Source organism: Myripristis murdjan, chromosome 6 (assembly GCF_902150065.1).
Source record: "Myripristis murdjan chromosome 6, fMyrMur1.1, whole genome shotgun sequence".
Lineage (NCBI taxonomy): Eukaryota > Metazoa > Chordata > Actinopteri > Holocentriformes > Holocentridae > Myripristis > Myripristis murdjan.
In genome coordinates this window covers 28919614-28937268 of record NC_043985.1, presented here as the reverse complement: position 1 = coordinate 28937268, position 17655 = coordinate 28919614, and the positions used below count along the sequence as shown (strand labels likewise).

General features: G+C 44.4%; 1 protein-coding gene across 1 annotated transcript in view; it reads left to right on the top strand.

Annotated features, from left to right (window-relative positions):
• Positions 1–16324: 16324 nt before the first annotated feature.
• The window catches only part of kcng4a (potassium voltage-gated channel, subfamily G, member 4a), a 32839-nt gene continuing 31508 nt past the window's right edge, over positions 16325–17655 (top strand). The window contains exon 1 of the mRNA XM_030052730.1: positions 16325–17099. Within this exon, the coding sequence (XP_029908590.1) occupies positions 16992–17099 (108 nt within the window). The 5' untranslated portion in view covers positions 16325–16991. The remainder of the gene's footprint in view (positions 17100–17655) is intronic.

Here is a 17655-nt window from a genome sequence, read left to right as displayed (position 1 = left end):
TGAATGAAGTGAATAAAAATCAGAAAAAAAAACAAGTTTGAGCGGTGAAACAAAACTGAAAAATTGTTTTTAAGGACGCACAACACACGTTTGATTTATTGTGAGCGCTATCTTCGGCCAGCTGGTTTCCGAAATGGCGGGACTATTTTCTGCTGTAGCACTACCACTATATCGCCATGTGGAGGCGCTCTTCTCCATACTCAGCCTAAGGGGCGACACAGTGTTAGTGCTACAGCTGAAATAGTTTGATTTTAGAAACCAGCCGGCTGCAGGAGCACTCAAAGTGAGAAAAGTGCTCAAAGTGTTGTTGCGCATCCTTCAAAATGTTTTTTCAGCTTTGTGTTGCTGCTCCAAATATCAGCACCAATAAAACAAAAATGTCACTTTAAAGGCACGAACGCCGCAATTTTGACACGTCTTATCAATTTTTTTTTTCAATTGCAAGGCATGCACTGTCAGCACTTTGATGCACATCCAATCATCTTCGTGCCTGAGCTCTGAGGATGTTTCGATCTTGAGGCGTCAAAACAGAAGCGGACACACCTGATCTGCTGTAATCTCACAACAGGTGACTAAAAGTTACCGTGGAGATGAACAGCCATCTGGGAAAAGCCTCTCCTCACCAGTTACCCATTTATGAAGTTATTGAATATGATTAACTTGTGTTTATAGGGGGCAATGATGGCAGACATTTCTTGCAAAAATCTGCTGTTTCAGTTTCAGTTTCTGATGTTTTCAGCAGCCTAAACAGGCGATGGGACTATTATGGGCTGTGGTGGGACTCTGGCATCAGGTGACGAAGCGGTTAGCCACTTCCTAAAAACACACACACACACACACACACTCACGGCGCGTAGAAGGGTGTGTTTGATTTGATTTGACTGATCCGTGGACGTCAAAAACACACTCGGTGCCCGTTGCCATGGTTTCACATGTTCATTCAGAAATGTATGGCCAGAATATGAATTTAGAAGTGTGATTTAACCCGAGGCAGATTATGTCAGACACAGGTATTCACCCAGAATAAGATGTGATGAAAAAATGAGAAAGAGAATCAAGTGAAAGAATTAAAGAAAAAGCCATTATGCTGGAGAGAACAAAGGTAGAGGCCCAGCAGATTATGAAAAGATAAAACAATAACGAAAGAGGAGAAAAGGCAGAAATACTTGTAAAAGGATTATTAGAGAATAATAAAGTCCAAAAAAAAAAAAAAAAAAGACAGACAAAGAGCGATGATCGAATGAGAAATTGTGGTTCCATCTCCATGTATTTCTTTTTAGGCTTCCCTTTGGGCACTGAAGTGAATTCAAGTCATGTTTCTCTCTCTCTCTTTCTCTCTCTCTCTCTCACACACACACACACACACTCACACTCACACTCACACACACACACAGTCCACCCTGGCTAGCTTTTGAACAGCCTTTCCTCTGTGGCTTCCAGTGCCTGAGGTCAAAAGTGCACACTTCAAACAGAAAAGATTATTGTTTTCTTCTCTTACAGAATCTTCTACATACTAAATATGCATTAGTGCATCAATGCACAAACACAAAGACGTGCAAAATCCCCACCACAGATAGGTGTTTCAATTATATTCCCAGGGACTTTTTGTGTGTTTTATTCAGTGATCTTGGGTTATGAGTGTTTACCTAACGTGCCAGTGCTACAGATTTTGCAGACCTTCACCATTGCCTTTTTTTTCTTTTTTTCTATTGTTTTGTTTTCCTTTGTTTTGATTTTTGAATATGCAAGCAGGGGCTGCATGTGGCCTTGTGCTGTTTTTAAACGACGATAGATTACAATTTATCCTGCAAGTCAACTGCCTGGCTTTGAACCTGAAACCCCGTTGAGATTTTCCTGGGTCTCACACACACACACACTCACACACATGCACACACACAAGCTGCACAGAGGATGATACAGCAGCTGAACACAGTGTCACTGGAGTAACCTGCACGCTGAGACACAATCTGTATATAGGCTACGATGGGATCAAATGTTTCCGCTCTCTAGTTTCTTCCTCTCACGGTTTTACGTTTGCTCCATTAATCCGAATCAACAGGCCTATAGATGCAGCATGTGATACATTATTGATGTGGCCGAGGAACCCGCGGTGTGAACAAACAGTCGGCTACTGAAAACTGACACTGAAATTGACAGTTACCAGTCGTCGTCGTGTGCTGCTGTCAAAAAAAAAAAAAAAAAAAAAAAGCTGATCAGCCTGATTACCGTGACTCATTTCTGTGAAAGTGGCCTTAGGGGCCATGAAGACACAACCAGAGACAGAGAGAGAGAGAGAGAGAGAGAGAGAGAGAGAGAGAGAGAGAGAGAGAGAAGAAAGAGATACAGGAGGAAGGGGGAGTCGGTGTCTTCATTTTTTTTTCTATTTTCCTGCTCCTTTCTTCTCCCTTCTCTTATTATTCTGCTTGCGGCTGACACCGCTCCCCTCCTCGCTCCACTCCGCTCTCCACTTTGTGTTCTGGGGTGGGAATTAATTAGCGCTGTGGCTGGAGCTCGGGACGGGAGAGAGGATGGAGAGGGAGCCGGGGATGCAGAGAGGGGATGAGATGAGGATGTGTGTGTCTGCATGTGTGTGTTTGCATGGATGAGTGTGAGAAGTGAGGGAGCAGGAAGAGCAATGTACACATCTCCAGTAACTCTGTGCTTCTGGAGGCGTGTGTGTGTGTGTGTGTGTGTGTGTGTGTGTGTGTGTGTGAGTCCTCAGTCCTACTGTAATCCAAAAAGGTACAAAAGTCACAACACAGTCCTTGAATTAATCTGAAATATCCTGTTTTTTTGTTTTTTTTAAACCTCTTTCTCTTTTGCCTTTATGTATTCAGCAGAGCAAAAAATACTAAGACACTCGGTGCAGTGCATCAAATTTGGAAGTCAGACATAAATTGCCAGAAGTTTGCAAGCCTTTCTTCTCTCGCCGGGTCTCTCTAAAGGCATTTTGTATTCACTGCTCCGCCACTCCCTGCGACTTTGTACACTTCGGCTGGACCGGATCCTGAGGGAGCGGCCTCAGTCTGAACACCGGGCCGGCCGAGGTTCAGTCTACACACTCTGTTATCCGCTGAGCTCTTGTGTCTAACATTTTGAGACGGTTTCTTTGCCTTTCATTTTCCTTGCCGATGTTCACGGCCCCCCCTCTGGAGGCTTTCCGTCACCCTGCGGAGGCTCCAGTTGTTACTGAAGCACCTGTGCCTCAGACTTACAAGCAGCCGGCAGCCAAGTCCAAGAGTCCAAATGAGCGGAGCCATAAACCCCACAGCGCTGCCAGGCCTCCAAATATAAACCCGTGTCACAAGAGGAACGGGCTTGTGTGAAAACGACTCCTCTGTTTTTTTCTCGATTTGCAGCAATTCAGTGCTAGATTCAAAAACAACTGCTTTAGATTAAGCTTCTGCTGCTGTTGTCTTTAAATGAACCTGCCAACACAGCCATGTCTTAGCTCTTAAAGGGTCAGACACACAGAAAATATGTCCGATTTTCAGCGTGCTATTTTTTTTTTTAATCATTTCCCAGTGTAAACATGCACCAGAAGGCCATCTTTTCAACTTGTATGAAAGATGGCTGACGTCTGACGGGCTGCAGAAAGCTTTTGCCACGGCACATCGCTGTCAGTTTTAGAACGAGCAACCAATCACCAAAGAAAATAGGCGGGACAAATGTTGATGAATAAATGGTCAAAGTTTAATCACAGAGGTCTCTGATCACCCAGACCCTTATCATTAATATTTTTTAAAAAAGGCCATAATCTTTTCTCCTTTTCTCTCTTTCAAATGATGTCAGATCCCAACTACAGCTGGCGTTCTGTCTCACTTTATTTTCATATCGGCACGTTATGATGATGATGATGTTTCTTAGATTTGCAATTCTTAACATGGGTTAATCGCGTAGTATGTAAGCGCCTACACTTATCTCAGTGCTAAAAAAGCTTAAAAATGTTAAATTAATGATTGAGTAAGTGGGATCGTGGTGCTACAGGGGTTATGAGATTGATTGGCAGGGGATGCTGCAGAAATACAAACACAGGAGCATCACTGGCTTGAAGATGCGATGGCATGGGAAAATGTGGCATTGGTGTGCTTTGTGTGTGTGTGAGTGTGTGAGTGTATGAGTAATGTGAATTGTCTGAGACATTGCTGCTTGAAGCTTGGAGACTTTTTGGCCTGCTGGTGGCGCTGTGGTGGCCCAGTCGGGTTTACAGTTGAACTGCCTCCAGTGTCAAAATCCATCATTCCTGCAAGTTTTAGCCAGCGGAGGCTCAGAAACACACAATCTTCACTCCTCAGGGACAATAACCGGCTGTGCTCACACGACTTTTTGAAAACAGTTTCTGTCTCCATCGGCTTTCCACACTCCTGTGACAACAGCGATTGTGTTGTGTCATCTTCTTCATCGTCACCACACCATGACGAAGGCAGCGGTCATAGTAGTGTCGGCGGCACTGATGTTGGCGATGACTCACTCGTCTTATTTTCACTCGCAGCATCCTCAGGAAACCGCACAGACGCCATGAAATGAAAAGGCACGAGCCGCATTAGCAGCATCAAATGAAGTAACAACAAGAAGTTAACTGGTTTAATGTCTGTGCTCATGAGGCAGCAGGAGAAACAGAACTACAGAGGCGAAGATGACTCAGACTTTAATGTCATCCGAGAGACAATCTGTGGCGCAGCACAGAGCATATAGACACATTAACGGCACATCAGATAAACAGCCCCTCGCCCATGTATTCCACAACCTCGAGTCCACGCATTTCCCTCGACTCAGGGCCGCCGCGTCTTGTTTAATTGAGTGTGGTGGCCACGGGGAGTCAGGGGAAATAAATGGACGCGGACAGAAATAACGACAGAGGCGTCGTCACAGTGAGGCAGATTGCTGGGTGGCTAATCAATTCAGCTGTGAGTGTTTACTTTGTGAGATGAATGTGTGTGTGTGTGTGTGATCAGTGTGTGTTAGTATCATGTTGCACACACACTCCGCTGTAGAGTAGCGTGGTGACGGAGGGATTCAATAGACGAAACCTGTTTTTTCTGTCCTCACCACTGAAAAGCACGGTCACAAACACATGCATATCAGTGCCTGCAATGTATGCTCTCTCTCTCTCTCTCTCTCTCTCTCTCTTTCACACTAAGACTGATTGCCTGCTCGCCTTTGGCTGCAAAAGTGCAGCTGCCACTGAACCCAGAGGCTAACGGGGTAAAAAATGACCACTCGACCTGTGTTATTACAACATGCTGACATGTTTGGAGGGGACGCTCTGATTAACAAAGAGGCCAGCTGACTCTCACATACTGCACTGCACAGGGGCCCGGCGCATTAAACAGGGCAAAGCGCAAACACACCACTGGCGACAGCCCACGGCGCAAACGAACACACTCACACTCTCGCACTTAGCATAATGCAACACGTATTTTTGCATCGGCATCGCACACACACGACAAAGCAAAGCCGCAGTAGCACACGTGTGCTGAGGTACAGAGGAGTGGCCCAAATGTGCTGCCTGCAGGATTTGCTAAAGCCACTAAAAGCAGGCCACCCCTCCCGGAAAATCAATACCTATTCAATTAAGGTAATGTTGATGAATATGTGGCCACAGCTGATCACCTGGCAAGATTAGGTTCTTCTCTTCTCGCCAGTGAGATTACCACTCTATCAAGAGCTCTATTTAGATCCCTGGGCATGATACGGTGTCTTGTGTTACCTGTAATAAGATAGAGGACGAGAGAGGCATACATCAGTGAGAACTTGAGAGTGTAATGAGAGTCCGCGAGGATCGTCTTTCCACCGCCGGGCTTCTGTTACCTCTGTTTTCCTGCAGAAAGGAAATTTCCAGGATTAAATCAGAGCAGACGACTGGGGGAAAACCCTGGCGATGACCTTTGACCGGACCTTTGATCGAGCACACCTCGTCCAGGGGTTCAGACAGACGGTCCCCACACAACGAGTCAAGACAGTGACAGAGGACGTGCGTCACACCTGACCACATGACTAGACTTAAAACCTTCACTTGGCAAGCATCGTGGGTGTGCGGTTACAGTTTCTCTCTCTGTCATTTCAGGGAGCGGGAGAGTATGGCTCCGTCTCAAAGGCAAGAAAACTGACTTTTTGGTGGCACGTCTTGTTAGGAAGTAAAATACAACTGATAAGTAGAATGAAATGAAATTTCTCATTTGCTTTAAATAATGGCAGACAGGAGTCCCTACTCCCAGAAATTAACTTAAAATTGAAATTGAAAATGACACATTTTATTTTCAATATATTATGTGAAAAATGTTAATACACATAACAGGATTATGTACTTAAAATACAAAATATGAGTAACTGTAATGCATTACAGTTACAATTTAAAATAGGGTACTATTTAGTACCCTATATACTGTAGGCTGTTTTTTATTGGGATTATGCTCATTATCCTAAACTGTAGCTAGCTAACAAAATTACAGTCTCAGTGTGGCACATTTGGGTTAAGTTTGCAATAAAATTGAATAAATGTCTCTCTGGGTAGGTCTTATCTGCTGTCATAAAATTTTATTGACATCCAGTGTCTACTGGTGTTTTGTTTTTTTTGTTTTTTTCGTCAATTCGACAACTTGCTTGCCTCAGTGAAGTGTAAAAACTTCAAAAATGCAAAATTGTATTGTTTCCATTCAGGTTTTTCTTGAGCGCACATTCAAAATTACCTCCACTTTTAAAAACGTGTATCTTTTTTTATTATTTATTTGCTTATTGTTACAAAAAAATGTGTGCGATTCTATTGTTATTGTTCTGACCCTTCTCTATTTTGGATTGTATTCTTCATTTATTGGCGAAGCCTGGTTTTTATCCTGTTTTCCCTCTTCTGTAGGGCTCTCAGTGACAAGTGCCTCATAGTGTGTGTGGTTTATTTGTATTATAAGGAATAATGAATGCAGTCTATGCAAACAGGATGAAAGGGAGTAATGAGATTACAGGGAGGCACGGGGACGGCCGGGGCTGAGAAGAGCGGGGCCCTCGCCGGCCCTGCCCACCTGGTAGCTCCTTGTATCGGATTCCCTTTCATGCTGAAAAGGGTTTTGATTGGAGGGCCTTGATGATAAGCTGCGAACCTGCCTTGAATATGAATTATTTCACCCTGAGCGGCGAATATGAGGCTGGCTCATTTAGACTCATTTCAAATACTATGCAGCCCTGCACGTTTTTACACTGAACGCTGGATGTTATAAATCACCCTTACAACGCTGAACGTAAACACCTGTCACTCATCACAATGGCTCAGATGACTGGTGTAATTACGCTACACTGTTCAGCTTTTATACAGAATTAGCTCAGGAACTTAGGTTGCTATATTCAACTTGGTGTGTGTCCTTTAACACTGAGCTTTGTTTTATGAAGTAATTGATTGCTGCGGCGCACGGCACAATATGAGCGATGCCATAAAAAAAATTTAAGACTATAAAAATGTCTGTCAAGCTGTCTCCTGAATAAAGTCCTTAATGTGAGAAACAGTCCAAAAATCTAAGTAGAAATCCTCCACTCAGCACGGGATAATGGGATCAGGGCATCATCTTCGTCAGGATTTTTTTTTTTTTTTTTTGCACTTTTTCCAAAAAACAATGGATTGCTTCTCACATTATGGACTTCATTCACAAGTCAGCTTGACAGACGTTTTTTACCGCCTTGCATTGTTTGCCCCTTATCGCGGAAGAGCACCTGATTGTTTTCACATTTTCCTTTTACGGCCATTACTTTTCCTTTATGTGTGACCCGGCGCAGCACGCCCAGTCTCCCGCGCGCCATAAAAAATGTATTCAACAGCCACTAAAGAACATCTTAACAAGCCCATCAAAGGAAATAAGAGAGGTTATTGTGTTTCAATTTGCATTCATTTCTCGGGAAAACCCATTATCTCATTCCACTGCAGCAATCACAGCAATTACTCATTAAAGCTGTCTGGTAAGCCATTGTATACAGGATAGGAAAAATTCTGTTTTAGCGCGACGCTGTGTCTTTGAGCTGCTTGGCAAGGTTATCAGGGCTAATCAGGGTTTCACGATGCAGCGGTGTCACTGTTCCCCTGTGTCCTCATCTGTCCAGCCTCTGGTGTGTGTGTGCGTATGTGTGTGAGAGAGTGGCTTTTGTGTGGCTGTGTACATTTTTTTTTGCACTTGTTTTTGCAAGCGATAGGGGCAAAACACAAGAGCGGGTTTTCTCGTTTTATTAATGTGATTACAAGACAAGGCAATTAGCTTATAGGCTCGTATCGGTGTTTGCATAGTGACACTAAGTGAAAGAAACCTGGCAGGCATAGACGCCGTCCTCTCTCATCGGCGTATTGTTTCATCACCCCGTCCTCTCTTTTTAATTTGCCGCCTTGTCTCTCTTAATTGCTCTCCTCCTCACTGTGTCTTTTCCTGCCCTCCAAAAGAAGTTTCACTCCCCTCCCTCCCGTTTTCCTCTGTGGGATGCTTTCTCCCTTTTCTTTTCTGTTGCATGCCCCGCCACCCTCCTCGCATCCTCTTTTCTATCGAAATAAATTCTGTCTACCTGAAAGATTTCTCCTCTCTCCTCCCTCCCTCTCCTCTGAGTCTTAATCTGTCTATCCTCACCATCCGCTGAGAGAGCAATTAACCTGATCAAAACGTGCTGCAGCTAAGATCAAACAAGTCTCAGCAGGGGAGGCAGGCGATGATGGTGATGGTTAAGGGGAGAGATACAGACTGAGAAAACAGGAAACTGGGAGAGTGCATTCGTTAGAGTGCAGATCTCCTCAGGCGTATCTCTCCCCTTTTGCAGACTAAAGGCTACCCTATGGGCTGACCACAACTTGGGAGAGACTGGGCAGCTGATTTTATTGTCAAACACTTTTCAAATTGCAAATTAATTTACAGGACAATTCAAACAAAGTACAGTGTAGTATGCAAAATGTACTGTGAAACTCCCAAAGTCTCTTGAGTCCAGCATTTTCTTGTTCCATCTGTATCTGTATCTGTATCGGTTTAAAAAAGAGCATGAGTTAGAACAGCAAAATTTCACTTTCTCTCTCTCTCTGTCTTTCCCTCACTCTCCACACACACACTGAAGAGCCACCAAGATTTGGCAAATAGTCCGCTGACATATGAAACAGTGACCCTTCATTTTTTGCAGCGGTAAAGCATCAGGCTGTGTGATACTGTGATTAGAAAACAGGCGAGCGAGGCAGTGCATGAAGTGAGGAAGTGGTATAGCGGTCCAGTATGTGAAGAGAGGGAGAGGGACACAGCAGCAGTGGTCGAGCGAGCAGACATTGAATACAGAGAGAGAGAGAGAGAGAGCTGAAGCAGCGAAAGCAAACATTTTGCAAAGCTTTTGAATCCCTGCAACCACAAGAGGTTCTTCATCATAAAGGCAGAACTGTGCACCATAAAGTTTAGGCTTTTAGGCCCAGTAGTTTACGAGATTACCTGTGAACACACACACACACACACGTAGGACCAAACACATCATCCCCTTCAGGCTGCCACCCAGCAGAAGAGGAAATCTCCATCCAAACAAGTCATTTAGTCTCATATTGTATCTTAAAATCTTCTTTTCTTGAATTAAGTGTCAATTTCTTGATCCTATAGTGGACTGATCTGCCTTATTCTGTCTTGTTGCAACATATTTATAGTTGTTCCCTGAAAAATTCCTGAAATTAGTGGAATTATGTTGGAAACAAGTGGGATTATCTCATTAAACTGCAAAAATGTTGTATTTGTATTGAGAAAAACAAGTTTTTTAAGGACTGACTATGAGACTTAATGGCTCATGGAGACGAAGGTAAAGAGAGAGTGAATGAAAAATTAAAGGGGAGGAGAGAGAAAGGGAGAGCATCAGCTTTGTGAAAGTTTGGGTTCATAGGGTGTTTAAGGATCCCACCGTCTCATCACGTCCCGTCTCCCGCGTTCACCTCGCCACCCGCTATCCCAGCATGCCGGCTGCTGCGATCTCATCTCGGCCCCGCTGCCTGTGAGGGATTAAACTCTTAATCCCGCAGACTAAGGCTCGCTATTAGGGCCGATGGGGCTGCTGCGGCTATCTTTGTGTTCTGTATTATGCTGCGTTTGGTTAGTGTGTGTGTGTGTGTATGTGTGTGGCTGTGTGAGATGGATTGGGAGGGAAGGTGGTGGGGAGTGCAGGTGTGTGTGTGTAAGAGAGAAAAAAAAACAAGAGGGAATGAAACAGAAGAGGAGGTGTGAGTGTGTGTGTGTGCACAAGTGTGTGTGGCTGCATGTGAGATGACTTGGGAGGGAAGGTGTTACGGGGTGCAGGTATGTGTGTGTAAGAGAGAAAGAATAAAGAGGGAATGAAACAGAAGAGGAGGTGTGTGTGTGTGTGTGTGTGTGTGTGTGTGTGTGTTACATAAGCACATAGTCAAGTTCCCCCGTTTGATGTTGGAGGCTCAGGGTGTTCTCTATCTATCACCTGTACCCATGATGAGCCAGCTGTTTCTCGCTGTATGCATATGTGTGTGTGTTTCTCTATGAGTGGCCTGTCAGTCTGTGTGTACATATGCATGGGTGTATGTGTGTGTGTGCATGTGTGTGTGTGTGTATACAGGTGATAGAAAAACAAGAGACAGTGACAGACAGAGAATTAAAGATTGTGACTGGAATGTCTTTTCCTTGTGAGTTAATAGGCCGGTGTGTATGATCGGCCTCATGTTGCACACACACACACACACGCACACACACTAACCAGCTGCACTGTTAGGCCACTGTAGTGATGGAGGGATTCGGTAAGCTGAACCCGAGTCTATGTCCTCACCACTTAAATGCACAGTCTGACACACACACACACACATAAACACACACACACACACCCCTCTCTCTCTCTCCCTCTTCAGTTTCCATCCCTACCGTCACTAATGTGTTGTCTGCTCCGTTAGCAGCCATAAGGGCCTGCACAAAGTGTTTGCTTGTTTTAGCACTTCCCTCAGGTGCTGGCAACCTAATGAGCTGCCTCTCAAGGACAAAGTGGGTGTGTGAGGTTAGCGCCTCACACAAATTTGCGAGCATAATGATATTTTTTTTTTTTCTGCGTGAACCTTCCCCTACAGTGCAGCTTCTGTGCTGTTGTTCTCTTGTTCCTGTGCATGACTTTGCAGAGGTTTTACATGGTGTGCGTGCGTGTGCGTGTGTGTGTGTGTGTGGTGTGGACAGACACTTAGTTCAGGCTGTAAAAACCAGAACTGATGTGGAATATTAATGCTGTCTTTAATTAATTAGATATTGTTCTCTGAAGAAAGTTTAGTTAAATCTACTCTCTCTCTCTTTCTCTCTCTCTCTCTCTGCGTGTGTGTGTGTGTGAAAAAATAACAATATATTACTTTTTATGTAAGGATCATTGTCGAGTCTGTGCTGAATATTAACTAGACCTAAACCAACAACACTTTTCAGAAGTATATGGATAGGCGCAAAATATCATATTGTAACTGTGTGAGTAATTATTTGCCTGTATTTCTCCAACTGTCCGCTGATTTCAGTGTGAGCGTCACAGCCAAACAGCCTAATAGATTTGATTCCGTCAGTGGTGATACAAGGCGGATGATGAATTCATCAGCAGTGGTAGAAAATGTTACTCCGCATAACTTATCTGGGGGCATTTTGACTCAGCGCTGGGGCTCCACTGCAGATCCAAGCCTTTGTGAAGGTAATTTGGAGTGAACCGCGCCCCCTGTTGCGCAAGAGCTGATCGGGGTGGAGAACATATGCGGACGCCTGAAGCCTGAACACATACAGTATCTTTTTGGATTTTATATTCGGCTGTGTATGTGTTTCTGGAGAAGGGGGAATGGGGCGCTGAGGCAGCAACACCGCGGTCGCTGAGGATTCTGCGTATCTTTACTCTGTGTTTGTGAATAAGCTGCCAAAAAAAAAAAAAAAAAAAAAAAAAAAGTCGAGCATCACCGGCGCGCCTGTTTCCACCTTTACGCAAACTTGAACTTGGGTAGCCGGAGTCTCCTCCGTTGCGCACCACAGTCCTCCCCTTCTTCTCTTCCTCCCTTCCTCCTCCGTGTCTTCCTCCTCCTCCTCTTCCTGCAGTACCACTAACCGAGCTGTAACGGGACACTTTGAGCCCAGCCGGCACACCAGCTCTCTCCTCTCTCCATCCCCGGTGTTTTCAGGCTGCCCGTGCGCCTGCAGCCCGCTCCACAGGTCTGGATTGCGTTGTGGATACCGCAGAGATGCAGTCTGCACTTTTCAACATGAGGCGGTTGATGATAGTCGATGAGGCTGTGTGGTGAATGATCGGAGGGACGGCGAGGCGGCAGAGGGATCTCACCCGGTTGGTTCGGCTGGTTGGACGGGTCTTCTCAGGATGGTAAGCCGGACGTGACAAGTTGAGCTTTTGTCTGTTTCTGCATATTAGACCCGTCTAAACTTATAATGAACAGTCACTGCAGCAACTGATGCTAATGATATGTCTTTTATTCTCACCTGATTAAAACAGCTCCCATTTGGTGAAATTCTTATGGACAGGATTTATCGTAGGCTATATTATTCGGAAACAGGCATAACCTACATTTTGAGAATTATCATAATAAGAGTTGCTTTTTGATAATAAAACTGCAGCCCGAGCGGGATGGTTGGAAACGCGTCCTCTGAGCTCCATTTGACTTTGACTTAAGGCTTCCTCTTTGTTTTTGCCACAAGAATGTCAGAAAGCGATTTGCAAATGAGACCGTGAAAAAAAATTAATTAATCCTCCAATTGAGCCTAATTGATGAGTCAAGTTTTGATAAGGGCGCACATTTCTTCCGCGGAACAGTGTGTGTGTGTGTGTGTGTGTGTGTGTGTGTGTGTGTGTGCGCGCGCGTGTGTTTCATGTTCGGCTGCACCGTGTGTGTGTGTGTGTGTGTGTGTGTGTGTGTGTGTGTGTGTGTGTGTGTGTGTGTGTGGCGCGCGTGTGCGTGCGCGCGCGACAGTGAGAGAGATGGGACAGTAAAAGAGAAAAGAGTTTCTCTTCCACATTGAAGCAAAATGATTCACAGCAGCAGAGTCAATATTTCCAGCAGCTGCTGGTGAATGACAGCCGATGTGGAACTGCCTCATCCAGTGATGTAGATGCTGAATACACGATGTCATGCGCTTCCTCAGCCTAATATATCAATAATATATCACCAAAAAAATGAACTATTCTTTCACAGAAGCATTTCTTTATGCTTGACTCCTCAAAATCCCAAACTTAGATTAAATTGATGTTGCTTATTATGACGTGTACCAGTGTGTGAGTTTGTCTGCTTGAAATTTATATCAGCCCAAAAAAGGTGAATAGACCCCACATACAAAGAGCCAGAGTACAGGTTGGCTCAGCCTCCTGTTCATCACTTATTTTTGCTCTTGTGTCTGTCATTTCTATCCACTACACAGTCAGGAGGCAGAACGAAGCTGATAATACCAGGGTGCTGCTGAAAACACTTCCCTCAATTAACTTTCCACCAGGCGAAGCAAGCCTCCCATCCATAGGGAATACAAATCTATTAATAAATAGTTTATCATACTCTCCTCCCCTCTGCGAGCTGGGAATGAAACACCTTGCCAGTAGTGATTTATTGGATCCCCCCCCCCCAGCTCCCCCCTCCCGACTTAGTGATGTGTGTGTCCACTGCCTCCCTCGAACCTCTTTCTCTTCTGTCCACTTATATAAACTGAATGAGACTGGGTTAATGCTGCAGCTGCCAACCAAGCAGAATAATCTGCATATTGCTGATAATATTCTTATTTTACAGGCGACAGCATTCAAAAGCTGCAGCACTGTAACTCTGACAATACAGCAGACCTATAAACTCACACACACTCTCACTCTACCTCTTTCTCTGTCTCATAGAGGCACACACACACACACACACACACACACACACACACACAGACACACACATCTGCATAAGTATTAGTGTTACCGGGCACCATGCTGCGCTAACCATCAGGTTTGTGAGTCATCGCTAGTCAGCCTGACAGACGAGTGTGTGAAGGCACACTTGCACCTGTGTGTGTGTGTGTGTGTGTGTGTGTGTGTGTGTGTATGTGTGTGTGTGTATGTGTGTTTGGAGGGGAGCAGAGAGTGAATGTCAAGTAATACCTCCATTTGGAATAAGTTTGAAATGGCCTCTTTCTGAGTTAGAGATTTTGAGTGACTTGTACAAAATAAATTGCTGCATCGTGCCATGTGTGTGTGTGTGTGTGTGTGTGTGTGTGCTTTTGAGATCATGTTTTATAACTTTACATTCACAGCAGCATGCAAAAGTTGGCTATAGGCAGTGAAGGGAAGTCTTGGAGTCGTGCGCACGCATTAATCGATTATTGATCGACATCAGCAGCATAAACTTTTCTCCAGCTGTCCACAAACAGCCAAGTCGGCTCTAGTGTTTAATACTGGCACAAACAAGATATTGTACATAACAGCGGCTCTCAAAGCATATATTCCGGTTATTTTCAATCCAAGTTTTTTACTCTCATCATTTCGCATCATGTCACCCGGTTCCAACTGAAATCTCATTCACTTTGCCTCTATAAAACGGCTTACCTCTAAAGCTGATGAGTTGGTTGAATGCACTCCAATCTGTCTCCAGCAAAATCCATCAGAGCACCAGAGACAAGTTAAATATATTCTTCAGAAGCACAGAATTGAACAATTTTCCACACTGAGGTGCTCATAATTTAGTTGGATGTGTTTCTAAATTAAACCTATTAAAAAAAAAATGTCTGAAGACACGGCTTTCCCAATATAATCTTTGTTATCTGGTCATTGCTTCAACACATTTTTTGGTCTTCCTGCATGGAGTGAATGGTAATTTGTAGGTGAGTGGCTTCACAGTTGCAGAATGGACGAGACTGTGGTTGGAATCAGTGATTGTGATGACAAATGATGGGAAAATCCAGGTACATAGTGCACCATTTTGGGGTGATTGCGACAGTTAACAGTCTCCAGCGAGGAAGGCTGTTTTGATGGCGAGAAAGAACTTGTTATGCTTTTTGTTCCACTTTACGGCGGGTCGCTATGAGCGTCGCCAGTCGAGATTAGCCAAGTAAACTGCATGCTTCATCTCTTCCCTTCATCTTAGTGGCGCTGAAAAAAGATTCACCACCAATTCACACCCGTCCAAATGCAATTCACAAAAAAAAAAACAAGTTACAAAACGAGTTTCAAAAAATAGTATTTGTCTCTGCTGTTTCTCACCCACGCACTGAGTTCAGTTCTGAACTCTGACCCCCGAGACGCTGTGACTCATCGGTGCTCGGACAATGAGAGATATTCGATAACTGGGTACTCATATGACAATGCATTTTCTTCTTGTTTTTGCTCTTTGTATACAAAACAATGGACAAAATAATGGAACGAGAGATTAAGCGCAATTAGTCTGATCAAGCCACAATCTTTGAATGCTTCACAGAGAGAGGGTCTGGAGTGCAGCCTGGTCAAATTTGCATACGAGACAAAACCAGAAGCGGTCACGACGCGGCCTTCATGAAAACGTGTTCTCCTTGGAAACTAAACCGAGACGTGAGATTGGACGCTATCTGTTCCAGGGATGCAACTCCGCTGAAAACAGTCGCCGGACCTAAACACTTCACCGACAGCAAACTGCAGCTAGCTCGACTTAGCAAGGCTTCAAGAAGTGATTTATGCGGGATATCGTTCACTTGCTATAACAGTTCCAGGCATGCAAACTTACCGACGTGTAGATGGATGCTTTTGGGGATTGCCAGAGACTTACTCTCCCCATAATAGGCCTAAAATTACAGATAGAACAAGATGCACCTTGAGCCTCCTCTTGGCCTCGATTGAATTCCCTCTTCTCCAAATGAGAACCAAAGACAGAGCCTTCTTTTGATTTACTGCTCGCTGAATGATGAGACATCACAAAATGCTTTGAACAAAATCGTTAATCCTTATCCCACCTCTTCCAAAGACACATCCTGCCTCAACCTGCCAGTAAACCTTGACCTTACAATTTGTGTGAATTACCACCATAAAACCTGAATGATAATTACATTAATGTCCTATATGGCTCACATTGTGGGTAAAACAGCCGCTCTGCCGTTCAGTTTCAATGGGAATTCTTTTGTTGGACACTAAAGGAGGCTGAAGGCTAACCCTAAACCTAACCCTCTCACACACACACACACACACACACACACACACACACACGTTCTATCCTCTATTTGTATCTGTGTCTCTCTATATCTCTGTCCCGTCTTGTTCCAAAGCACGTCTGCTTCTCCCATCTCTTAATCTCAGTCGCTGCCCCCCTCCCACCCCCATTTTGACATTTATCTCTTGTTCTCTCTTTCTCTCTCTCTCTCTCGTAGTGTCTGCATCACACCGCGGGTCTAGGCCCTCCCTAATCCTGCTGTGGCGACAGAGAGGATCTCCCCTCACTCCCTGGATACTTCAGTGCCACACATCCCGCCTCAGGACTGATCCAACTCATCCCGCACAGCCATGAGCCACTGATCAATCCTGACCCACTCTCCCCGTCCGGGCTTTCCGTTTCCAGACTTGTGCGTCAAACCTGGATTACCCGCTGATCTTCCTCTGAATCCCAAAACGCCAGCTGTTTCTATTGTAGACCTGTGACTGCCCCGTCCCAGTCCACCCACATTCACTTCCCGCAAAAAGGTTTCCTGACTTTGCCTCCCTCCCCTCTCTCTCTTTCCCTCGGGGTTTTTTTTGCTGTGCTGGTTGGGAGCCAAAGCCATAGCTGGTCCGTCTCTGAGAAAAAAGGGCCCTTGTTATGACGGGCGCTGAGACCAAAAAGATTATTTTCTCCACATCTCATCTACAGTGCACCTGGGCTGTGGCAGGGAGGCTTTTTCCTTGTGCAGGTTTTAATGGAAGTTCTTGACGATTGCAATTTCAAAAGGATCACTGCTTCCTGAGACTAAAGCAATTGATTGATTCCGGCGCCGTCTGTACTGCCCATTTGTCTTCACCTGCTGGTCTGAGCTGCCCCGTCTGGAGCGGCAGGCTTTCCCGATGCCGCAATGCCCATCATCAGCAACGCCAACCATGACTTCAGCAACCTGTCAGTCAGCGATGACAGCAGCCTTGACCGCATCTTCACCGAGATCCCCGAGACTGAGACTATCAAGGTATGCAAGGGATTATTTGAAATGGTCAGAGTTGTTGCAGACAGGAGTTGCATTCAAATATTAGGATTCAGCTTTTTTTTTTAATTCAAATGTTTCTCAGCATTCTTGATTATGTTAAGTTCACCTTTTGTTTTCATTTGATACCATCATGACTCTGCAGGGAGTTTTGTATGACTTCTAACTTAATAATATCTGAATAATTCTGACTTTACTTCGAAAAGGCTTTTGTTTTCTCAGCTATTCTTTTACACTTCTTCTCAGTGTTTCTATTATTCTTAAAATCTTTGAGTCATGCCTCTACACTGCAAAAAGTCAAAATCTTACCAAGATTATTTGTCTTATTTCAAGTAAAAATGTCTTATTTCTAGTCAAAATATCTCATTACACATTACAAGAAACAAATTTTGCCAATGGAACAAGCAAAATTTTACTTGTTCACTTGTGTCACAAGTAAAAATTTGCTTGTTCCATTGGCAAAATTTGTTTCTTGTTTCAAGCTAATTTTCACTTGTTAGCTCAGAAAGTAATTTCTGAGCTAATCATGTCTTATTTTAAG